Genomic DNA, 26,125 nt, shown 5'->3' with positions numbered 1-26,125 from the left:
GGGGGGGGGGGGGCGATCCCAGGTGACATTGTTCAAGAGGCAGGGTTCACCCTGGACAGGTCACCAGTCCATCAGGAGAAATGAGGTGGTCGGTATCATGCAACCTAAACTAAAACATTAGTCAGGTCAAATTCAGATTAAAGCAAGAGTCTCCAGATCAAAGTCAGAATTCCTGATGATGTCATCAGGGCTTTGACAGTAGCTAGAATTCTGTCTTTGATCTCAGGAGGACATGAAAGAAACACAATTGAGGAAAGTAGAAGAGAGCATGGCAGCATGATGGTGCAGTGGTGAGCACTGTGGCCTCACAGCAAGAAGGTTCTGGTTTGAGTCCAGGCTCGGGTGGGGAATCTTTCTGTGTAGAGCCTGCATGTTCTCCCCATGAATGCGTGGGTTCTCTCTGGTACTCCGGCTCCTTCCCACTGTCCAAAGACATGTAATTGGGGACGAGGCTGATTGGACACTCTAAATTGACCGTAGGTATGAATGTGAGTGTGAATGGTTGTTCGTCTCTGAGTGCTGACCCTGTGATGGACTGGTGACCTGTCCAGGGTGAACCCCGCCTCTGGCCCGTAGATGCTGGGATAGGCTCCACCCCCCCTCCACCATCAATGTAGGTCTTTTGTTAATTGCATGCCACATGAAATTATTGTTGGTCAGTTTTCTAGCGACTGTCTCACAGTGGCAAGACAAGAACACTTCTACTTTTGATGTTGACAGTTTGTTCAACACTAAACTTCATCCAGTTCCATGTTGTCAAACACTGGAACCTCCACAGCACCTGAACAGGGACTTGAACCCTGGACCCTCAGATTAAAAGTCTGATGCTCTACCGTCTGAGCTCCTCAGGCTCTTTCTACAGCATTGAGACAGGAACAGAAACACCCGTGAAGGTCAAACTGATGCTTTCTTGACTTGTTCAGTCCTCCATGTTGAAGTCCACCATGCTTTTGATTGGCTCTGATTCTCTGTGGCAAAATCCAACAAGAGGCTCCAAAAATGTCCTGAATGTCACAAGAATGCACAGGACAAGATGTTAGTTTCCTTCATGTCTGCAGTTCCTCCACTGGAAAGTAAAGTCAATGCTGCTCCTCTGCTGAAACCTGGGATCGGACCAGGGACCTTTAGATCTTCAGTCTAAGGCTCTCCCAACTGAGCTGGTTCAGTTCTGAGTGAGGGCCCTGCTTCTCTCATTTATAATCTCTTCCACTCTCACTGGACCTTAGAGAGGATTGGAGCTTCTGAAGTCCTGACACATTGAACAGTTCTCCAGGACCATTTTTGATGAAGGTCTGGATCACACCAGCCTTTTTTGTTTGTCTTCTTGCACCACCGTGCCGCCCCTACTAGTCGTCTACATATCAGTGTTCTCAGTATTGCACGAACATTCACATCAGTATTGTGCTAATATTTTATTTCCTGGCTCTTCAATCCTCCTATTATGAAGTTGATTGCTTCAGCGACCAGGAGACGTTATCATTGGCAGCTAGTTTACTATTATTGCTGCTGCTGTTGTTGGTTGTGTGTCTGTCTTCCATCCCCCTGTCCCTCTGTCTTTCTCTCTGCTTGTCTTTCACCCTCATCTTGTTCCCATCTTTTTGTCATTCTCTCCCTCCTTTCTCTCTGTCTTTTGTCTTTTCTTCTCTTTGTTTGTCTTCTGCTGTCTGTCCTGTCCTGCTCTCTTTCAACAACCAACCAGTCAAAGCAGATGTCCGGTGAAAAAAATATGATAAAAGAACTCTTGGTTTGATTTGGCTTGAGACATGAAGAAGACAGGATTGTTTTCCTTTCATTTTAGAAGCTTTTCCAGATTCATGAAAAGATCATCAATCAGAGCAGTATTTCAGACAGACTTCTGGTCCGTGAGGACGAGGAATCCAGCACAGATCCACAGAACTCCAACTGCCATCTTTGATGGTTCCTTTACAGTCTGTAGGGTGGAGAAATCCTCCTGAGTCTGGCTTGGAATGTTTGTCTGTGGATGTGTTGGCCCTGTGATGGACTGGTGACCTGTCCAGGGTGAACACGGCCTGTCGCCCAAAAGCTGCTGGGATAGGCTCCACCCCCTCCATGACCCTGAACAGGATAAGCAGAAGACAATGGACAGAAGTCCTGACACATTGAACAGTTCTCCAGGACCATTTTTGATGAAGGTCTGGATCACACCAGCCTTTTTTGTTTGTCTTCTTCCAGTGTCCTCAACATTGTGTGAGCCAATAATTCCACATCTGTACCAGACACACCTCTGGTTGGTGGGTTGATGGATCTTTCTGTTCTAACAGTGTCTTTTATCTTGCTTTTATCTTTTCTATCTTTTCTTTGTATCTGCATTCTGTGGTGCACGGTGGCTCTGGAAGAGCGCTCTAACTATTGTCACTGTACCCCCCCCCCCCCCCCCGTACAACGAAAATAAAAGATTCTGATTCCGATTCTGACACACACACACACACACACACACACACACACACACACACACGTGTATCAACATGATGTTCCGAATGTTTCACTGTCTGTGGTTGTCCAGCTCTCCTTGCCTCTTCACTGTCATTGTCAGAACTCGGAGCAGTCTTCCTCTCCAGGTGATGTCTCTGAGTGATGATGATTGCTGTCTGTTCAACCAGCTTCATTTGTTGATATCTGAGAAGGACTGAAGACAGCAAAGTGTGCTGATTGGCCAACAACCCCTCACAGGTCAAAGGTCACTGCTCTGAGGCGGACCAGTTTACTGTAACAGTGGTGGCACCATCCACTGCTGGCGCTCTCTTCAGTGCTTCTTGTTTCTGCCCTTTGTGTGTGAGCTCCTAGAGCAGCTGGTCCGGCTCACCCCCCCCCCCTTTTCTTTTCTATTCCTCTAATTTATTTTTTGATTTTCTATTTTTGTAATTCATCATCGATCTCGGCTCACGGTCGCTACACTCTTGACCTCCTGTGAGCCTTGAAGAGAGAGAAGCCACCTTTGTGTCGGAGAAGAGCAGCTTAGTCCAGGCAGCCAGCAGCCTGAGACCAGAGGGTAGCCAATCAACGCGCTTCCCTTCTTCATCGAGCGAATCTCAGCGGGAGCCACGGTCGACGAGGTGGAGGCTTTGGAGGCCGTCCTCCCACCAGTTCGTTGGAGAGGCGTCGTACATCGATGGGAGAATCCAGCTGAGAATGTAAGCCGGTTACGTTGGTTTTCACCGATTCAGGCCTGGACTCCTGTCTCGCTGCCAAACTCCGCCTGACTCCGTAGAGCTGGTCAGCCTCCACTCAGTCCTCTTCATTTGGTTGGAGGTCACCATCGTTCATCCTACACACCTTTCCACCTGCCTCTTAGCCGTCTACTTGAAGCTCAGATAAATCCAGGCTAATTCATACCTGCTACTCAATATAGGCCTTAATTACTCTGCTGGAATTATCACTCTGTCTTAAGGGTTTTCTTCATTGTATTAAATCCTCTTTAATTTCCAAGAAGTCTTCCAACTCATTCATTCATGCAAGCCACTGATCCACAAGACCTCATTGATGAGCTTCAACCTGAGACTGATTGTTTCTCGTTGGACGAGACACCCATTCAATGAGACTCATTGTCAGTCCATTGAAATCTACTGGTGTTCCTGGTGAGTTGATTTAACAACATGAGCTGACAGAATCAACGTTCAGGTAGGAACCACCACATCCAGGGGTCTGGACCTTTGAGCAGGCAGAGCCATCAAAGTAGCAGACTAAGCTAGCAGACATTAGCATTGAGAAGAAACTGATACCTGAGCCTACTTTTGGGTCTGGACCTTTGAGCAGGCAGAGCCATCAAAGCAGCAGACTAAGCTAGCAGACGTTAGCATTGAGAAGAAACTGATACCTGAGCCTACTTTTGGGTCTGGTCAGGTGATGACACAATAATATGACATCATTGTCAGACTGACGCCTGCTCAACACTGACCAAACGCCGCCCTATTGCATTGTGAGAAATTTCTGCTTGGCTCGCGTACATCAAAACACACAAAGAAATTTCTCCAGAATCAGGATTGACAGTGGATACAATTGATTCCACACTGGTTTTTCCATTCTGAGTCGGGTGCAGGTGTGGAATTTCAGACACAGTCTGTGCTTGTGTTGTTTATTCAGTGATTTTTCTTACAATTCCCAATCAAAGCCCCACATTGCTAATGAACTCAAAATGATGCTAACAGTAATGTAGTGATAGTTGCTAATAAACTAAGTGATGCTTACAGTAATGTAGTAAGTGTTTCGAACTACCTCAAAGTGATGCTGACAGTCATGTAGTAAGAGTTGCTACGAACCTCAAAATAATGCGACAGTGATGTTGGAAGAATTGCTAATGATCTCAAAATGATGCGACAGTGATTTAGTAAGAATTGCTAACGAACTCAAAATGACGCTAACAGTAATGGAATGAAAGTTTCGAACAACCTCAAAGTGATGCTGACAGTGATGTCGTCAGAATTGAGAGTCGGGGTTTTCCAAGTTGATCTCCTCCCACGCATGAATTCTCTGGTATCCTTCCACTTACTGCGAAGACGAGCCGTGGATGTATTGTCCTGAGCCCAGGGCTTGTCAGATACCATGACCCTCAACTAAATGTGGCAGAAACCCTGCCCTCTTCATTTAGGGTTGGAAGGTGTGAGAGATACTGGGAGCTCATCGAGGCTACGTCCTCCGCGGTCTCCTCAGGCTGGCCAGCAAAAGAGGAGACCACCAACTGGACGGGACAGGCGGTCACCGTTGTTGTTGCCGCCGTCGTCGGCCTTTCTTTCTTTCTTTCGTTTTTTTCACACGATCACAGGGGAGAGCGCGGACGCAGTCCCCCACTGTCAGAAATTATGCAGTTGAGACTCCCACATTTGGGGAATTCACCAGGGTCAGCACAGCCCCAGTGCAATGGCTGAGCCTCACCCGGGGAGAACCACCTTGCTGATCATGGTATCTCCCCTGCCAGGTAAGTATGACTCGCTGAGCTTAGGAACAGACATGAGCTCCAGGGACACAGCCTTCTGACTGACAGGCAGGGAGGCCGACACAGCGCCTGATCTTTCCTACCTTGTGCCAATCTGCCGCGTGCGCAGCCCCCTTTGTTTCTCACAACGATGCCGGATGTCGGATATCCCAAGCCCGGGAAGCTCGACCGATGCCGTTTTCAAGGCTCACCTTCTCGCTGGGGGCACCAGCGTGGCCTCTAACCGCACGCATCGTGCCCCGCAGTAAAAAAAACAATCTCCGTCCGCTTTCACCCTTGGATGGAGCGTCGCAACCATGAGAGCTGTCAACGCAAGCGGCCCAATTCCGAAAGACTGAAGGCAGCAAGCTGGGGTTTCACATTTCAACATCAAGTTCACAACCCATCTCTGGGCAAAACACGCACATTGAAGGTTCAGGTCTTTCAGAGTGCATTCCAAAGCCTTTTGGGAAAGGCTCCGAGAGCAGTGCCGTCAGCGGACCTCCATCCTTATCTGGAGTGCAAACGGAGCCACAACTTGACGCCCAGCGGCAGCGCGGGCGGAAATCCAGCCCCGGCCTCATGTGCAGCACTCGAGAGTTGGCCTGAAGAGCACGGGATTTGCTCCTGACAAAAGGGGAGGGGCCCGCACTGTTCCTGGAAGGCCATTGCGGCCGCAGGCTGAGGAAAAGCTGCAGTGCAGGAGGAGAACCCTGGTCCGGCTTTGGGTGGAGCAGGTGAGCGAGTGCCTGGCGGAGGCTTGTTTTATTTCCGACGAGAAATGCGGGGCATTGCACCACTCCTGGAAACACTGCAATACCAGGTTGATGCGTGGAAAGGACGGAGCAAGCTCCCGTTCCATCTCCCTGTTCCAAAAAGCAATTTAATATATGGTTCCCGGATAGGGAACGTACCAGATATTAAACTGATAAGAACAGATACTACACTTGATCTTAGCCAAAAGGCCGAGAAGCGATGCCTGTCAGCCACCCGACGTGAGAGCCAGCACCCCCGGTACAGCCAATCCCGGCCGCGGCTGTGGGCAGGAACTGCAACATTTTGGGTGGCGACACAAAATGCAGTGCCATAAACACTACATCTTGCACACTGGTTGTCCCCACTGCTATCCAAAGCAAAGGCAATCGGTGCCTTCACCCCGCTATGCTTGTGGGGCGACTCAAAGTAAAACAAAGCGGTGTTCAAAGCCACAAGCCAGCGACTCATCCTGGAGTCGGGGTTTTCCAAGTTGATCTCCTCCCACGCATGAATTCTCTGGTATCATTCCACTTACTGCGAAGACGAGCCGTGGATGTATTGTCCTGAGCCCAGGGCTTGTCGGATACCATGACCCTCAACTAAATGTGGCAGAAACCCTGCCCTCTTCATTTAGGGCTGGAAGGTGTGAGAGATACTGGGAGCTCATCGAGGCTACGTCCTCCGCGGTCTCCTCAGGCTGGCCAGCACAAGAGGAGACCGCCAACTGGCCGGGACAGGCGGTCACCGTTGTTGTTGTTGCCGCCGTGGTCGGCCTTTCTTTCTTTCTTTCCTTTTTTCACACGATCACAGGGGAGAGCACGGACGCAGTCCCCCACTGTCAGAAATTATGCAGTTGAGATTCCCACATTTGGGGAATTCACCAGGGTATCCAAAGCCCGGGAAGCTCGGCCGATGCCGTTTTCAAGGCTCACCTTCTCGCTCGGTGAACCAGCGTGGCCTCGAACCGCATTAGAATTGCTAATGAACTCAAAATGATGCTAAAAGCAATGTTGTGAAAGTTTCGAATAACCTCAAAGTAATGCTGACAGTCATGTAGTAAGAGTTTCTTTGAACTTCAAAATAATGCGACAATGATGTCGGAAGAATTGCTAATAATCTCAAAATAATGCGACAGTGATGTCGGAAGAATTGCTAATAAACTCAAAATGATGCTGACGGTAATTTTGGAAAAGTTGAAACTAACCTCAAATTGATAATACAGTGATGTCGTAAGAATTGCTAATAAACTCAAAATGATGCTAACAGTAATGTAGTGATAGTTGCTAATAAACTCAGTGATGCTTACAGTAATGTAGTAAGTGTTGCTACTAACCTCAAAATAATGCAACAGTAATGTAGTAAGAATTGCTAATGAACTCAAAATGATGCTGACAGTAATCTAGTAAAAGTTGCTACGAACCTCAAAATATTGCAACAGTGATGTCGGAAGAATTGCTAATAAACTCAAAATGATGCTAACAGTGATGTAGTGATAGTTGTTAATAAACTCAGTGAAGCTTAAAGTAATGTAGTAAGTGTTTTTAACAACCTCAAAGTGATTCTGACAGTCATGTAGTAAGAGTTAAAAACGAACCTTAAAATAATGCTAACAGTAATTTAGTAAGAGCTGCTAATAACCTCAAAATAATGCGACAGTAATGTAGGAAGAATTGTTAATGAAATAAAAAATGATGCTAACATTAATGTAGTGATAGTTGCTTATAAACTAAAAGTGATGCTTAAAGTAATGTAGTAAGTGTTTTGAACAACCTCAAAATAATGCGACAGTGATGTCAGAAGAATTGGTAATAACCTCAAAATGATGCTGAAAGTGATGTGGTCAGAATTGCTAATGAACTCAAGATGATGCTAACAGTAATGTAGTGATAGTTGCTAATAAACTCATTGGTGCTTAAAGTAATGTAGTAAGAGTTTTTAACAACCTCAAAGTGATGCTGACAGTCATGTAGTAAGAGTTGCTACGAAACTCAAAATAATGCGACAGTGATGTAGTAAAAGTTGCTACGAACCTCAAAAAAATGCGACAGTGATGTCGGAAGAATTGATAATGATCTCAAAATTATGCGACAGTGATGTCGTAAGAATTGCAAATAAACTCAAAATGATACTAACAGTAATGTAGTGAAAGTTTCGAATAACCTCAAAGTGATGCTGACAGTCATGTGGTTAGAGCTGCGAGTAACCTAAAATTGATGATGACAGTGATGTCGTAAGAATTGCTATTGAACTCAAAACGATGCTAACAGTCACGTGGTGAGAGATGCTAATAAACTCAGTGATGCTGACAGTAATGTAGTAATAGTTGCTAATAACCTCAAAATGATGCGACAGTGATGTCGTAAGAATTTCTACTGAACTCAAAATGATGCGACAGTGATGTCGTAAGAATTGCTAATGAACTCAAAATGATGCGACAGTGATGTCAGAAGAATTGCAAATGAACTCAAAATGATGCTGACGGTCATGAAGTGAGAGTTGCTACTATCCTCAAAATGATGCTACAGTGGTGTAGGAAGAGTTGCTACGAACCTTAAAATAATGCGACAGTGATGTTCTAAGAATTTCAAATGAACTCAAAATGATGCTGACGGTAATCTAGTAAGAGTTGCTAAAAAACTCAAAATAATGCGAAAGTGATGTCGTAAGAATTGCTAATAAACTCAAAATAATACTGACATTATTATAGTAATAGTTGCTACGAACCTCAAAATGATGCTACAGTGATGTAGGAAGAATTGTTAATGAATTAAAGAATGATGCTGATGGTAATGTTGTGAGAGTTGCGAAAAACCTCAATATGATGATTACAATAATGTCGTACGAATTCCAAATGAACTCAAAATGATGCTACCGTGATGTTCTAAGGATTGCTAATAAACTCAAAATGATGCTAACAGTAATGTAGTGATAGTTGCGAACAAACTCAAAGTGATGCTGACAGTAATGTAGTGAAAGTTTCGAATAACCTTAAAGTGATGCTGACAGTCTTGTAGTAATATTTGCTACGAACCTCAAAATGATGCTACAGTGATGTAATTAAAGTTACTAATGATCTCAAAATGTTGCTGAGAGTGATGTCGTAAGATTTGCTAATAACCTCAAAAAATGCTACAGTGATGTAGGAAGAGTTGCTAACGACCTCAAAAACAATGCTACAGGGATGTAGGAAGAGTTGCTAATAACCTCAAAATAATGCGACAGAGATGTCGTAAGAATTGCTAATGAAATCAAAATAATGCTAACAGTAATGCAGTGAAAGATTCGAATAACCTCAATGATAATAATGAACTCAAAATGATGCTGACAGTGATGTAATGAGAGTATCTACTAATTTCAAAAAGATGCGAAAGTGATGTCATGAGAGTTGCTTCTAACCTAATAAATGATGCGAAAGTGATGTGGTGAGAGTTGCTTAAAACCTTAAAATGATGCTGACAGTCATGTAGTGAGAGTTGCTACTATCCTCCAAATGATGCTACAGTGATGTAGTGAGAGTTGCTTAAAATCTCAAAATAATGCGACAGTGATGTGGTGAGATTTGCTTCTGTCACGACCCGGCTCAGAAATCGTGACATCGAAGGAGGGAGACGCAGACTAAACGTGACACACAACTAATAATTTATTATTAGTAAGGCAAAATCAACACAAGGCAAACCATAACGTACAGTGGAGTGTGGTTATCAGTCGTGTCAGTGGTGAGTGTGAGTGTGTGCATGAGTGTACAGGGGGTGTATGTGTGCGGTGTGATGGATGCAGAGAACTAAACAAGACATAACTCAAGAAACACAACCATCGCTCCGACGTGGGCCAGGAGGAGTGAGCGAGAGACAACCGGCCAGGTTGGTCGCCTGCTTTATAGCTGGGAGACGCCGGGCCCAGGTGCTCCCAATTAGTCAGCAGCTCCGCCCCATGAAGCTCGAACCTGAGAAGGGAAGGAAGTCAAAAATAATGCAACGCCCCCATGCCCGTGACCATGGGGACGTGACACTACGAACCTCAATATGATGCTCCAGTAATGTAGTGAGAGTTGCTACTAATCTAAGAAATGATGCTCCAGTGATGTAAAAAGAATTGCTACAAACCTAAGAAATGATGCTACAGTGATTTAGTGAGAGTTGCTTAAAACCTCAAAATGATGCTGACAGTGATGTAGTGAGAGTTGCTTAAAACCTCAAAATGATGCTCCAGTAATGTAGTGAGAGTTGCTACTAATCTAAGAAATGATGCTCCAGTGATGTAATAAGAATTGCTACAAACCTAAGAAATGATGCTACAGTGATTTAGTGAGAGTTGCTTAAAACCTCAAAATGATGCTACAGTGATGTAGTGAGAGTTGCTACGAAGCTCAAAATGATGCTACAGTGATGTCGTAAGAGTTGCTAAAAATCTCAAAATGATTCTTCAGTGATGTGGTGAGAGTTGCTAAAAACCTCAAAATGATGCTACAGTAATGTAGTGAGAGTTGCTTAAAACCTCAAAATGATGCTACAGTAATGAAGTGAGAGTTGCTAAAAACCTCAAAATGATGCTGTCAGTAATGTAGTGAGAGTTGCTAAAAACCTCAAAATGATGCTACAGTGATGTAGTGAGAGTTGCTACGAACCTCAAAATGATGCTAACAGTAATGTAGGGAGAGTTGCTACGAACCTCAAAATGATGCTAACAGTAATGTAGGGAGAGTTGCGACGAACCTCAAAATGATGCTACAGTGATGTAGTGAGAGTTGCTCCAAACCTCAAAATGATGCTACAGTGATATAATGAGGTTTGCTATTTACCTAAGAAATGATGCTACAGTGATGTGGTGAGAGTTTCTACAAAGCTCAAAATGATACTGAGAGTAATGTAGTGTGAGTTGCTACGAATTTCAAAATGATGCTAAAGTGATGTAATGAGAGTTGCTAATAACCTCAAAATGATGCTACAGTGATGTGAGCTTCATCAAGACCCAGGCCACTATTTGTGGTCATGCATCATTGTTGCTGACCAATGGTCCAACTTCATCAGTCAGTCAGTCAGAGACATTAGCATTTGTCGGCCTGGCCTGCTGCCAAAGACTAACACTGCTTTAGTTGATTTACCTGTGCAGCCATGTCACGCTCCTCTCGGCCACCTCCACGGTCAGACGCCAGGTTAAACCAGCCAATGGCGTAAGAATCACTCTCAGAATCTGAAGCGCTCGTAGCTGCAGGGTTTTTCCACACAGCTTTGTTGAGAGACAAAGTCCATCACTTGACTAACTCTCACCAACAGAAATGTGCAGTTTTCCACTCAGGACAGCTGCTGCATGCTGCTGTTTGTAAAAAGAAGGTCCAGTGGATCCGTTCAGTTCTACATTATTCAGTCGAGAGATGTCACCATTGAATAATGACCATATTTCCTAAAATTATAGCTCAACCACAGAGGGACCAGGCTACTAGAATGACCTCTGTTTACTAGAAGTGCTTCTCCTATGGTGGTGAACTCCTCAGCTGTCAGTGGAGTCAAATCTGTCTTAGAGAGGCCAGAGGTTCCCACACTGGTTCCCTCTCACCATGCAGCCCTGACAGCTGTGTGTGCTGTTCCAGCGTGTTGGCACCTCACTGATGAGTTTCAGGGTTGGCCCTCCCATCTGTTGCTGCACCTGAGCCAGCTTCTCCTTGGCTGTAGTGCTGATCTGAAGGATGTGACAGTGTTCCTGGCTTTGTGTCTGATGATGGAAGTGGGGGATCTGATCACAGGATTTTCTGACTCCTAGATTCAGACGATGTGCAGTGCAGACTGAGTGGTGAATTTGGAGCTGTCTAGTGGATGCTGTCATGTTTGGTGCTGCGTCGCTCACAAGACACTTGACTTTGTTGGTGATGGCCCAGTCCTCCATCATGCCTCTTTGGACTGGGGCCAAACTGTCAGCAGGGTGACTTTGTGGAAAGTCTTGCACTCCCAACACATTCATTCTCACGAATGCAGTGACAGGTCAGAGCCAAGGGAGCCTCCATGTCCACAGATGTCCACATGGCAGCTGGACTTCCTTTTTCACTCCTTCCCGTTCCTCCTGGTACTTTTTGGCCACCGTTTGTTTGATGGTCTGAAAATGACACCCAGAGTAAATCAATACATTGAAATTAGAGATGAAATAAACTGGAGATATCAACGACTGCTTTAGATCATTTCCACACAAACCTTTCTGGTTGGCAAACATATGAGGCTCAAGGACCTGAACCAGTTCCCTGAACCCATCCCTCTCAACAGTGCTGAGGGGCTGGCAGTCCTTCAGGATGAAATTCAGCAGAGCCTCATCCAGCATCTGCTTCCTGGAAGCTGGATGGTTAAAGATGAAGGAGAGAAGAAATGAATAGGAATTAATTCTCAACGAAGCAACTGTGAGTCAGTTGGAGAGTGGCTGTATACCTGAGTTCATCCTGGTGGATCTGGGACTTCATTCTCATGCCTGGCCCCATCATGCCTCAGCACTGAAGAGGTGCTTTTGTTGAGACGAGACGCTTCTGTCCAACAAATGCGACATTCAACCTGCAGAAAAGAACATGAGTACTCAGCTAAAAGTTCCTTTCTTCATGGTGACTGGTGTTTCTTAGTCTTAGACCACCAGGTTTCCAATGAGGTGTATCGGATACGTTGTTGTGTGCCGCTGAAATCCGTCCAATTCCGGCGTTGTTTCCTCATGAAATATGTTTGCCTTAAAGCTCATTAAAGTGTTGAACCACAATATTGTTCACCATAACTGAGTCAACTTCAAGATAACCTACTTCTACATTCCAGTCTCGGCTGCTCCTGTTCTGCTGCAGTCCAGAAAACAACAACCCGATACAATTGGCGCTCCTTCCCACAGCTCCGGCCCGGATCCGCATGGTTCCGCTGACTGACTGTGAGACCGCTCCCTCCAGAGTGGCACAGCCCGATGGGGGTCCTTATCTGGCACGGGGGCGTAAAACAGGTGCGACTGGAAAGCCTTGTTTATTCTGCGTTCGAGGGAACGTGTTGCTCTGCTCTTCACCGCCAAGCCGCTAGGGGGTGTGGCTTTGTCTTTGTATTGTTTACGGGCTCTTGTCGGATTCCTTGGTTTTCTTCTGGTCACAGACAACAATTGTTGGCCATTTGTCAGTCTTTGTAGTGCCGCCAATAATCCTTTCTTCGTCTTGGTCAATTTTTTTCTTGGAGCTTTCACCACAGAAACTTTGAAAATGGCGGTGTTGTTGTGCTGCGACTGAACCGGAAAGACGTTTTGAGCGGACAAATCACAGTCCTCGACGTTGACGTCACCACGCGTCGACGCGACGCAGAAGCATAAATCAGGCTTTAGTGGTGTAGAATCTCACGCCAAGCCGGAGAACCAGGTCCTGAATCCGTCACGTGGCCACTTCCGGTCGGCGAGGCTTTGGACGTCACTAAATACGTCATCAATACGCGCTTTTCAAACCGAAATCCTGGATCACTCCATTCATCACTACCGCTGCTACCAGGTTAGCGAGTCTGGAGTGGCACAGAGAACAGAGCTTGGACTCTGCTCGTTTTGAAGAAGACGAAGAAGAAAAGAAGCGGAAGGCCTCGGTCTTTGTCTCCTGAAGGCTGAGTGGCGCCGGTAGAACCTCAACATGTGCGCCGCGCAGCTGCTGCGGGTGTCGGTCCAGGAGCGGATCCTCGCCGCCGCTGAAGACTTCCTGCTGCAGCTGGGAGAAGGAGACTCAGCGGCTGGAGTCCCGGTGCTGAGAGCGCTGCTCACCGAGCGGCTGGCGGCGGCCGCGGAGCAGATCGTGGCTCTGCTGGAGGAAACCGTGGCGGAGTACGAGCGGGAGAACCGCCGGCAGAGGTTGCTGCTCGATGCCGTGCTGAAGCCCCGAGTCAGGCTGGACAGAGCAGGTGAGTCCCCCCACACTGACCAGGAGAACCGGTGTTGTGTCGCTCCCAGCAGCATCGACCGATAGCGATGTCTGTCTGTTTATGCCACTGTGACGCTCATTAAATGTCGGTCACATTTTATGTTATTTTGATTAATTTTTAATGTTATTTCTGTCCCATGTAAAATGGGAGAGTTTTGTCATTCCGCCAGCAGGGGGCAGTGTCGCGGGCTGCTTCTCCCGGTGAACGCCGGTTTGCTTCCCAGTCTTCACGGAGAAGCTGAACAGAGCAGACGCGTCTCACCGATTGTCTTAATTATCCTGTTTTACAGGAAACATCATCTGCATACAGAGTCTCAATCTGAGACCTGTAACACCACCGCCTCAAAAAATCACATCTTTGTGTTTGGTCCTTTTTGGCTCCTCATAACCACTGCAGGCTCCTCTTAATCAAGCTAAGGATCGTTCCAGGCTCACTAATGAGCCCCTCCTCTCCATTCAGGCCCAGGTTTAAAATCCTGTCAGCTCAATTCTCTCAGTGAGCAAATGCTGTGGGGGGGGGGGGGGGTGCCCGGTGGGACCGGGGTCATCTCTGCCCCGTCTCTCTGTGGGTTGCTTCTGGGTGGGGTTTGCTGCTCCTATGCTTTCCTACGGGTCCTGGCATGGGTTTGGCCTGTGGCTGTTTCCTGGGGGAGGGGTGGCCTGGGGCTCCCTGTGTCCTGGGGGTTTCTGGGTGCTCTGGTGGCTTGTTCCTGACCTGCCTGCTATCCTGGACTGGGGGTGCGATGTCCTGGCCCCCCACATCAGCTACAGCCAGCTACGCACAGCATCCAAGACAAACTGTTGCACACACACATACACATACACACACGTATACACACATAAACGCATGCGGTGCACAACTGACCCATAATCACACACTCAGACATTTATCTAAAAATTATATTAAACCAAATGGTAAACCTGCTCTGGAAATTCTGCAACCAATGTTTTTTTCCTTTTTTTTTCTTTTCTCCTCTCTGTTGTTGTTGTTACTTTTTCTTTGTTTGTTTGTTTGGTTTTTGTTTTTGGTTTTTTTTCTGCTATTGCTGTTGTTGTTTTTGTCCCCCCCACTTGTCTTCCCCTGTCCTGTCCCTGCTCTCTCTTCCTGTCCTCTCCCTGCTCTCTCTTCCTGTCCTCTTCTGTCCTCAGTCCGGTAGCTTCATCAATGAACCAACACCATTCCTAATAAAGTTCAACACAGATGGTGATAGGAGGAGTTTATCAGGTTCCTCCTTAGCAGAGTAGAACTGCTTCAGTCCAACGAGGCACCAGGAACATGGATGCTGCTGCTGAACAGGACAGGTTAAAAAAAAAAACTTGTCTGATTGATTTCTACTATTTTTGGTCTCTTTTGATGACGTGTGCTACAATGTGATGTCACAGCGGCCATATTGGATGAGCTGGAGTCTCTCAGGAAAGTTGTTTTCTTTTTTCTCTCCAAGTCCATTCAGAATGAACCAAAGAAAACACTGCTAATAAACCAGCAGAAGACGAGGAGGAAGTTCAAAAGTCTCTGAACTTCAAGTCAGAGGATCGACGTCAGGTTGCCAGCAACAGAGGGACCAACTAGATTAGACTGATGAAGAGCAGCACCTGAAGGCTGCCATCAAAGAAGAAGACCAGAGAAGAGAAGAGACTGAAAAGAGGGGGGAAGATTTGGAGCAACAAACAAGGACGAGGACTTGGTGATGTCTGGACCTGAGACCAGCCACCGCACCTCTGCTGCCTCACAGCTGCTGACCAGCAGGGTGAGGACGCACCCAGAGGTGAACTGCAGTCACTTGAGCAGCGAGTCAGGGAGTTCTTCAACAACAGAGAGGTTCCTATGAACAGGGACCAGATCGCTGCTCGTCCACCAAACCAGAGACACAACAACAGGCTCAGCATCATCGCTCCATTTGTGAGCAGAAAACATGAAGCTGAGGAGCAAAGAGTCCAGGTGTCCATGCAGAAGAGCCTCTCACAAAGACAAACTGAGACTGAGACAGAATCCTGACAAAGAGGAAGAGAATTCAGGACTGGTGGAGAGGAGCTGGAGAGTCCTGATCAGACTGAACGCTCACCTGAGCAGGTAAAAGTGACAGTGGTCAGAGACCTGGAAGATCTTGATCAACATTCATGACAATGTTGAATGTTGAGGAGGAGAGGAGGAGGAGTGAGGAGATGTCCCACTGTCAATGGAGTTGTGCTGTGAAATATCAGCAACCTCAGTTTGGGAGAGATAAATCTGGGAAAACTGGAAGAAAATGAGTGAATCCACACTTTGGAAGTCTTCTGCTGTCAAGATCCAACAATTTAGGAGTTAGAAAATGTCACTGATCAGAGATCCACTTCCACCAGAACATCAGCTTGAACTGTGACTGTTATTCTGAAGAGGAGTTCAGTTCTGGAGTCAAATGGAGCAGTTTTCAGTCCTTCACTTCACCAGCAGGAGGCTCTGCAGCAACTTCTCCTCAATCAAAGAGAGCGTCATCAGTTTCAGCAGAGATTTAGTGAGCAGCAACTTTGGAGCCTTGGCTGAATGATAATAATGAGCTGCAGCATGGAGGAGAGGCTCTGAAAGGTTTAGTCCAACCAGGGTCAGAGAGAGAGGGGGCTGTTGCTCTTCAATGCCAGGTTCTTGATCAGATCACCATGGTTACTGAGAAGCTGATGGATGTGTGACCTCTGAAATTGAGGCTGACAGATGCAGAACCATATTAGTTAGTTGTGTTTCTAGAGCGCCGGGTCACGCGTCGATCAGTTTCATCCACTTCCAGGATGACGTGAAGAGCATCAGGATAAAGTGAGAGTTTGGTTTGTTGGATTTGGTGAAATCTGTTGATCATTCAAAACTGCAGAATTTGTTCCTTCATGTTTAGTGGAGTTTCTATCCAGTCGTTGTAGAACCTAAGAGAACCTGAGAGAACAGAGCAGCACTGATTGACAATCTTTCTATCAATGTGATTGATGGACAGAGGAAAGTCAACTGTTAGTGGCTGGTGGGAGCCACCATTTGCCTGTTTACAGTGGCAGAGATGAAGAAGAACTTCAAACTCAGAACAAACAGACAGAGGAACAGTTTGGAGGGAACAAATCACGGGAGGCAATGAAGGCTCAGAGCAGAACCTGAGAGTCTTCATTGACAGGAAGTTTCTGGAGAGGACAGCAGGGAATCCTAGGATGAGGTTTGACAGCCATTTTGGACTCTTTTTGACCGATGTTGTCTGTTGAAGGAGTTGAGACAAGTTCCTAAAGAGGAGGGAACCAAGGTGAACAAAGGGTTTGGAGAAAGACTTTAAGAAGAAAAATAGGCTCTGGAGGGAATTTATCAAGCATCCACCAGAGGAAAAGGAGGAGAAGAACAAAGTAAAACCAGAAGAACATCTGATGAGATCGAAGCGAAGTAAAATCTGGTCAACTGGACGTAAGTTTATCTTGAAGACGTTTCACCTCTCATCCGAGAGGCTTCTTCAGTTCTAGTGAAGAGTGTGGAAACTCCAGCTTATAAACCTATGTGGGAGTGGTCAGTGCTATTGTGGTGGAAACGACCCTCCCGAGACTCACCTGGCCTCCCCAAACGACAGTCGTTGTGAGGTGTCAGGGAGTTTCAGGGGTGGTCGTTAGGGAGTTTCACCGACCACTCAGATGCTAATGGACTGTGCTGGCAGCAGCCGTTCCACATGGGTCTTTCAGCTGAGCTCTTTGGGGAAGCTTTGAAAGGACTTGGTTGTAAATAGGTGAAAGGAAATGTCGCAGTCCACCTCCTCTGCAGGCAGATCCGTGCAGGCCTCACTGCACGGATCTCTACATAGGGGAAACCAAACAGCCCCTCAACAAGCGCATGGCCCAACATAGAAGAGCCAACTCTGGAGGACAGGACTCAGCGGTTTTCCTCCACCTCAAGGAGGAAAGCCACTCTTTCCAGGACGATCATGTCCAAATCCTCGACAGAGAGGACAGATGGTTTGAAAGAGGAGTTAAAGAAGCCATCCACGTCAGGATAGAGAAACCATCTTTGAACAGAGGAGGTGGACTGCGACATTTCCTTTCACCTATTTACAACCAAGTCCTTTCAAAGCTTCCCCAAAGAGTTCAGCTGAAAGACCCATGTGGAACGGCTGCTGCCAGCACAGCCCATTAGCATCTGAGTGGTCGGTGAAACTCCCTAACGACCACCCCTGAAACTCCCTGACACCTCACAACGACTGTCGTTTGGGGAGGCCAGGTGAGTCTCGGGAGGGTCGTTTCCACCACAATAGCACTGACCACTCCCAAATAGGTTTATAAGCTGGAGTTTCCACACTCTTCACTAGAACTGAAGAAGCCTCTCGGATGAGAGGTGAAACGTCTTCTAGATAAACCTACGTCCAGTTGACCAGATTTTACTTCGCTTCGATCTACGATGACCTGGATGAATGAGAACCTACACAGACATCTGATGAGATCAGAACAAAAAGACTCTTCTGATCAGTTGTTGGAGAAACAGAACATGGACATCATGATTGAACTTCAGCCCTCATGAATGCCTTCCCTTCATGTGGAGGAGAGCTTGTTAAACTAGAAGAAATATCTAGTTGTCCAGCTCAGGATGTTCTGCTCTCATCATTCTGACCAAACTCTTTGGACGGGACATCGGCCAAATGTCCTCCCTGTTCCACCACATTCTGGTCTCTGTTCTTTCCTGTTCTATCCTGCTCCAACTTCCTACAGAGACTCAGACCATGAGAGGAAGGAGGATGAGAACCAGAGGTGTTCCTCACGTATGAAGTTCAACTGGTAAAAGTCTCCTCACACATCCAGGACTTCATCCACCTACCGAGCTGCAGTTGAAGCTTTGACCACTGGCAGCAGCCTCAGAAGAGCCTCCTCTGAAGCTGAATATTTGCTCAGGTCAAACACGTCCAGATCTTCTGAGGACAGTAAGATGAAGACCAGAGCCGACCACTGAGCTGGAGACAGTTTAGCTGAGGACAGACGTCCTGATCCCAGCAGAGGCTGGATCTCCTCCACCAGAGAATCATCGTTCAGTTCATTCAGACAGTGGATCAGGTTGATGCTTCTCTCTGGAGACAGATCCTCATTCATCTTCGTCTTGATGAACTCAACTATTTCCTGTTTGGTCTCTGAGCTTCTTTCTGTCTGTGACACCAAACCTTGCAGGAGAGTCTGATTGGTCTGCAGTGAGAGACCCAGGAGGAAGCGGAGGAACAAGTCCAGGTGTCCATTGGGACTCTTCAAGGCCTCGTCCACAGCTCTCTGGTGCAGGTGTTTTAGTTCAGGTTCACCTCTGAAGACTCGTGACCTCGGGGATGTTTGTTCCTCTGTCAGCAGATTGACTCCAGAGTTGATGAAGGTCAGATGGACATGAAGAGCAGCCAGAAACTCCTGAACACTCAGATGGACAAAGCAGAACACCCGGTCCTGGTACAGTCCTCTCTCCTCTCTGAAGATCTGAGTGAACACTCCTGAGTACACTGAGGCTGCTCTGATGTCGATGCCACACTCTGTCAGGTCGCATTCATAGAAGATCAGGTTGCCTCTCTGCAGCTGATCAAAAGCCAGGTTTCCCAGAGCCTCCATCATCCTCCTGCTCTCTGGAGTCCAGTGTGGATCCGTCTCAGCTCCTCCATCATACTTGACCTTCTTGACTTTGGCCTGAACCACCAGGAAGTGGATGTACATCTCAGTCAGGGTCTTTGGCAGTTCTCCTCTCTCTCTGGTGGTCAACAGGTCCTCCAGGACGGTCGCAGTGATCCAGCAGAAGACGGGGATGTGACACATGATGTGGAGGCTTCGGGACCTCTTGATGTGGGAGACCATGGTCTCGGCCTGTTCCTCATCTCTGAATCTCTTCCTGAAGTACTCCTCCTTCTGGGGGTCAGTGAACCCTCTCACCTCCGTCACCATGTCAACACACTCAGCAGGGATCTGATTGGCTGCCGCAGGTCGTGTGGTCATCAAGAGGTGAGCGGAGGGAAGCAGTGTCCCTCTGATGAGGTCTGTCAGCAGCTCGTCCACTGAGGTGGACTCTGTAGCATCGGTCACGGTCCGGTTGTTGTGGAAGTCCAGAGGGAGTCGACACTCGTCCAGGCCATCAAAGATCAACGCAACCTGGAACTCTTCCAACCTGCTGATTCCTGCTTCTTTGATTTCAGAGAAGAAGAGATGAACAAGTTCCACCAAGCTCAAGTTCCTCTGCTTCAGCACATTCAGCTCTCTGAAGGTGAACGGGAACATGAAGTCTATGTGCTGGTTGGTTCTGCCTTCAGCCCAGTCCAGTGTCAACTTGTGTGTTAGGACCGTCTTCCCAATGCCAGCCACTCCCTTTGTCAGCACGGTCCTGAATGCTGTCTCTCTCTCTCTCTGAGTGCAAGACTTTCCACAAAGTCACCCTGCATCATTTTGAGGTTCCTAGCAACTCTCACGACATCACTGTAGCATCATTTCTTAGGTAAGTAGCAACTCTCATTACATCACTTTAGCGTGATTTTTAAATTACTATCAACTCTCACCACATCACTGTAGCATCATTTTGAGATTAGTATCAACTCTCATTACATCACTGTCGCATCATTTTCAGGTAATTAACAACTCTCACCACATCACTGGAGCATCATTTCTTTGGTTAGTAGCAATTCTTAAGACATCACTATAGCATCGTTTTTGAGGTTTTTAGCCACTCACTACATCACTTTCAACATCATTTTGAGGTTAGTAGCAACTCTCACTACATCGCTGTAATTTCATTATGAGCTTCATCGTAATTATCATATCACTGTCGCATCATTTTTAGGATAGTAGCAACTCTCACGTCATTACTGTAGCATCATTTTGAGATTCGTAGCAACTCTCACTCCATCACTGTAGCATCATTTCTTCGGTTAGTAGCAACTCTCATGACATCACTGTTGAATCATTTTGAGGTTCGTAGCAACTCTCACCACATCACTGTAGCATCATTTCTTAGGTATGTAGCAACTTTCATTACATCACTTTAGCATGATTTTGAAATTACTATCAACTCTCACCACATGAATGTAGCATCATTTTGAGGATCGTAGCAACTCTCACTACATCAGTCGCATCATTTTGACATTTGTAGCAACTCTCAATTCATCACTGTAGCATCATTTCTTAGGTCAGTAGCAACTCCCATGACATCACTTTAGCATCATTTCTTAGGTAAGTAGCAACTCTCATTACATCACTTAAGCATGATTTTGAAATTACTATCAACTCTCACCACATCACTGTGGCATCATTTCTTAGGTTTGTAGCAAATCTCATTGCATCACTCTAGCATCATTTTGAGATTAGTAGCAACTCTCATTACATCACTGTAGCATAATTTTGAGGATAGTCGCAACTCTCACGACATTACTGGAGCATCATTTTGAGATTCCTAGCAACTGTCATTACATCACTGTAGCATCATTTTTAGGTTCGTAGCAACTCTCACCACATCACTGTAGCATCATTTCTTAGGTAAGTAGCAACTCTCACGACATCACTGTAGCATCACTTCTTAGGTTTGTCGCAACTCTCATTACATCACTTTAGCATCATTTTGAGGATCGTAGCAACTCTCACGACATTACTGTAGCATCATTTTGAGGTTCGTAGCAACTCTCACCACATCACTGTAGCATCATTTATTAGGTAAGTAGCAACTCTCATTACATCACTTTAGCGTGATTTTGAAATTACTATCAACTCTCACCACATCACTGTAGCATTAAATTGAGGTTAGTAGCAACTCTTACTACATGACTGTCAGCATCACTTTGAGGTTATTCGAAACTTTCACTACTTTGTTGTGAGCATCATTTTGAGTTCATTAGCAATTCTTACGACATCAGTGTCGCATCATTTTGAGATCATTAGCAATTCTTCCGACATCACTTTCGCATTATTTTGATGTTCGTAGCAACTCTTACTACATTATTTTTGCATTATTTAAAGGTTCGTAGCAACTCTCACGACATTACTGTTAGCATCATTTTGAGTTTATTAGCAATTCTTAAATCACTGTCGCATCATATTGAGATCTTTAGCAATTCTTCTGACATCACTGTCTCAATATATTTAGGTTCGTAGCAACTTTTACTACATTACTGTCGCATTATTTTGAGGTTCATAGCAACTCTTACTACATTATTGTTGCATTATTTAAAGGTTCGTAGCAACTCTTACTACATGACTGTCAGCATCACTTTGAGGTTGTTCAAAACACTTACTACATTACTGTAAGCATCACTGAGTTTATTAGTAACTATCATTACGTTACTGTTAGCATCGTTTTGAGGTCAATAGCAATTCTTACGACATCACTGTCAGGATCATTTTTAATTTACTCGCAACTCAAACCACATGACTGTCAGCATCACTTTGAGGTTTTTCGAAACATTCACTCCATTACTGTGAGCATCATTTTGAGTTCATTAGCAATTCTTACTACATCACTGTCACATCATTTTGAGATCATTAGCAATTCTTCCGACATCACTGTCGCATTATTTTGAGGTTCGTAGCAACTCTTACGACATGACTGTCAGCATCACTTTGAGGTTGTTCAAAACACTTACTACATTACTGGAAGCATCACTGAGTTGAATAGCAACTATCATTACGTTACTGTTAGCATCGTTTTGAGGTCAATAGCAATTCTTACGACATCACTGTCAGGATCATTTTTAATTTACTCGCAACTCAAACCACATGACGGTCAGCATCACTTTGAGGTTTTTGGAAACTTTCACTCCATTACTGTTAGCATCATTTTGAGTTCATTAGCAATTCTTACTACATCACTGTCACATCATTTTGAGTTTTTTAGCAATTCTTACAACATCACTGTCACATTATTTTGAGGTTAGTAGGAACTCTTACTACATGACTGTCAGCATCACTTTGAGGTTGTTCAAAACACTTACTATATTACTGTAAGCATCACTGAGTTTATTAGTAACTATCATTACATTACTGTTAGCATCGTTTTGAGGTCAATAGCAATTCTTACTACATCACTGTCGCATCATTTTGAGATCATTAGCAATTCTTCCGACATCACTGTCGCAATATTTTGAGGTTCGTAGCAACTCTTACTACATTATTGTTGCATTATGTTAAAGTTCGTAGCAACTCTTACTACATTACTGTGAGCATCACTTTGAGTTTATTAGCAACTATCACTCCATTACTGTTAGCATCATTTTGAGTTGTTGAGCAATTCTTCTGACATCACTGTCGCATTATTTTGAGGTTCGTAGCGACTTTTACTACATTACTGTCGCATTATATTGAGGTTCGTAGCAACACTTACTCCATGACTGTCAGCATCACTGACTTGATTAGCAACTATCACTACATTACTGTTGAGATCATTAGCAATTCTTCCCACATCACTGTCTCATTATTTTGAGGTTCGTAGCAACACTTACTACATGACTGTCAGCATCACTTTGAGGTTATTCGAAAGTTTCACTCCATTACTGTTAGCATCATTTTGAGTTCATTAGCAACTTTCACTACATCACTGTCGCATCATTTTGAGATCATTAGCACTTCTTCCAACATCACTGTCGCATTATTTTGAGGTTCGTAGCAACTCTTACTACATTATTGTTGCATTATTTTGAGGCTCGTAGCAACTCTTAGTACAAGACTGTCAGCATCACTTTGAGGTTATTCGAAACGTTCATTCCATTACTGTTAGCATCATTTTGAGTTCATGAGCAATTCTTATTAAATCACTGTCGCATCATTTTGAGATCTTTAGCAATTCTTCTGAAATCACTGTCGCATTATTTTGAGGTTCGTAGCAACTCTTACTACATGACTGTCAGCATCACTTTGAGGTTATTAGCAACTATCACAACATTACTGTTAGCATCATTTTGAGTTCATGAGCAATTCTCACGACATATCTGTAGCATTAAATTGAGTTCAATAGCAACTCTTACTAAATGACTGTCAGCATCACTTTGAGGTTGTTCGAAACTCTTCCTACATTACTGTAAGCATCACTGAGTTGATTAGCAACTATCACTACATTACTGTTAGCATCATTTTGAGTTCATGAGCAATTCTTACTACATCACTGTCGCATCATTTTGAGATCATTAGCAATTCTTCTGAAATCACTGTCACATTATTTTGAGGTTCGTCGCAACTCTTCCTACATTATTGTTGCATTATTTTAAGGTTCGTAGCAACTCTTACTACATTACTGTCAGCATCACTTTGAGTTTATTAGCAACTATCACTACATTACTGTTAGCATCATTTTGAGTTCATGAGCAATTCTCACGACATCACTGTAGCATTAAATTGAGTTTATTAGCAACTCTGACTACATGACTGTCAGCATCACTTTGAGGTTATTCGAAACTCTTACGACATCACTGTAAGCATCACTGACTTGATTAGCAACTACCACTACATTACTGTTAGCATCATTTTAAGTTCATTAGAAATTCTTCCGACATCACTGTCGCAATATTTTGAGGTTCGTAGCAACTTTTATTACATGACTGTCAGCATCACTTTGAGGTTATTCGAAACGTTCACTCCATTACTGTTAGCATCATTTTGAGTTCATGAGCAATTCTTACTAAATCACTGTCCCATCATTTTGAGATCTTTAGCAATTCTTCTGACATCACTGTCGTATTATTTTGAGGTTCGTAGCAACTCTTACTACATGACTGTCAGCATCACTTTGAGGTTATTCGAAACACTTCCTACATTACTGTAAGCATCACTGAGTTGATTAGCAACTATCACTACATTACTGTTAGCATCATTTTAAGTTCATTAGCAATTCTTCCGACATCACTGTCGCAATATTTTGAGGTTCGTCGCGACTTTTACTACATTACTGTTGCATTATATTGAGGTCCGTAGCAACTCTTACTACATGACTGTCAGCATCACTTTGAGGTTATTCGAAACACTTACTACATTACTGTAAGCATCACTTTGAGTTGATTAGCAACTCTCACTACATTACTGTTAGCATCATTTTGAGTTCATTAGCAATTCTTCTGAAATCACTGTCACATTATTTTGAGGTTCGTCGCAACTCTTCCTACATTATTGTTGCATTATTTTAAGGTTCGTAGCAACTCTTACTACATTACTGTCAGCATCACTTTGAGTTTATTAGCAACTATCACTACATTACTGTTAGCATCATTTTGAGTTCATGAGCAATTCTCACGACATCACTGTAGCATTAAATTGAGTTTATTAGCAACTCTTACTACATGACTGTCAGCATCACTTTGAGGTTATTCGAAACTCTAACTACATTACTGTAAGCATCACTGACTTGATTAGCAACTACCACTACATTACTGTTAGCATCATTTTAAGTTCATTAGAAATTCTTCCGACATCACTGTCGCAATATTTTGAGGTTCGTAGCAACTTTTACTACATGACTGTCAGCGTCACTTTGAGGTTATTCGAAACGTTCACTCCATTACTGTTAGCACCATTTTGAGTTCATGAGCAATTCTTACTAAATCACTGTCGCATCATTTTGAGATCTTTAGCAATTCTTCTGACATCACTGTCGTATTATTTTGAGGTTCGTAGCAACTCTTACTACATGACTGTCAGCATCACTTTGAGGTTATTCGAAACACTTCCTACATTACTGTAAGCATCACTGAGTTGATTAGCAACTATCACTACATTACTGTTAGCATCATTTTAAGTTCATTAGCAATTCTTCCGACATCACTGTCGCAATATTTTGAGGTTCGTTGCGACTTTTACTACATTACTGTTGCATTATATTGAGGTCCGTAGCAACTCTTACTACATGACTGTCAGCATCACTTTGAGGTTATTCGAAACACTTACTACATTACTGTAAGCATCACTTTGAGTTGATTAGCAACTATCACTACATTACTGTCAGCATCATTTTGAGTTCATTAGCAATTCTTACTAAATCACTGTCGCATCATTTTGAGATCGTTAGCAATTCTTCTGACATCACTGTCACATTATTTTGAGGTTCGTCGCAACTCTTCCTACATTATTGTTGCATTATTTTAAGGTTCGTAGCAACTCTTACTACATTGCTGTCAGCATCACTTTGACTTTATTAGCAACTATCACTACATAACTGTTAGCATCATTTTGAGTTCATGAACAATTCTCACGACATCACTGTAGCATTAAATTGAGTTCATTAGCAACTCTTATTAAATGACTGTCAGCATCACTTTGAGGTTGTTCGAAACTCTTCCTACATTACTGTAAGCATCACTGAGTTGATTAGCAACTATCACTACATTACTGTTAGCATCATTTTCAGTTCATTAGCAATTCTTCTGACATCACTGTCGCAATATTTTGAGGTTCGTAGCAACTTTTACTACATTACTGTCTCATTATTTTGAGGTTCGTAGCAACACTTACTACATGACTGTCAGCATCACTTTGAGGTTATTCGAAAGTTTCACTCCATTACTGTTAGCATCATCTTGAGTTCATTAGCAATTCTTCCGACATCACTGTCGCAATATTTTGAGGTTCGTTGCAAC

The 26,125-nt window shown here is 44.5% G+C and overlaps 1 protein-coding gene and 2 non-coding genes across 3 annotated transcripts; all 3 read right to left on the bottom strand.

Annotated features, from left to right (window-relative positions):
• Positions 1 to 4,777: 4,777 nt before the first annotated feature.
• On the bottom strand, positions 4,778 to 4,941 carry LOC147270253 (U1 spliceosomal RNA). Its single transcript, XR_015116701.1, has one exon. It is a non-coding gene; the product is annotated as a U1 spliceosomal RNA (small nuclear RNA).
• Positions 4,942 to 5,716: 775 nt separating this feature from the next.
• LOC147270252 (U2 spliceosomal RNA) lies at positions 5,717 to 5,907 on the bottom strand. Its single transcript, XR_015117086.1, has one exon. It is a non-coding gene; the product is annotated as a U2 spliceosomal RNA (small nuclear RNA).
• Positions 5,908 to 18,148: 12,241 nt separating this feature from the next.
• On the bottom strand, positions 18,149 to 19,541 carry LOC147270251 (protein NLRC3-like). The gene is made up of 2 exons (XM_086205136.1): positions 18,508 to 19,541; positions 18,149 to 18,269 (listed from the first exon to the last, which is right to left on the bottom strand). The coding sequence occupies exons 1-2, from the start codon at positions 19,521 to 19,523 to the stop codon at positions 18,149 to 18,151; spliced, it is 1,137 nt and encodes a 378-aa protein (XP_086061262.1). The 5' UTR covers positions 19,524 to 19,541.
• Positions 19,542 to 26,125: the final 6,584 nt, after the last annotated feature.

This window comes from Aulostomus chinensis, chromosome 1 (genome assembly GCF_037954235.1).
Source record: "Aulostomus chinensis isolate RoL2024-O1b breed Wild chromosome 1, RoL_Achi_v1.0, whole genome shotgun sequence".
NCBI classification, from domain to species: domain Eukaryota; kingdom Metazoa; phylum Chordata; class Actinopteri; order Syngnathiformes; family Aulostomidae; genus Aulostomus; species Aulostomus chinensis.
The sequence above is the reverse complement of the archived record's forward strand: the minus strand, read 5'-3'. Positions and strand labels throughout refer to the sequence as shown.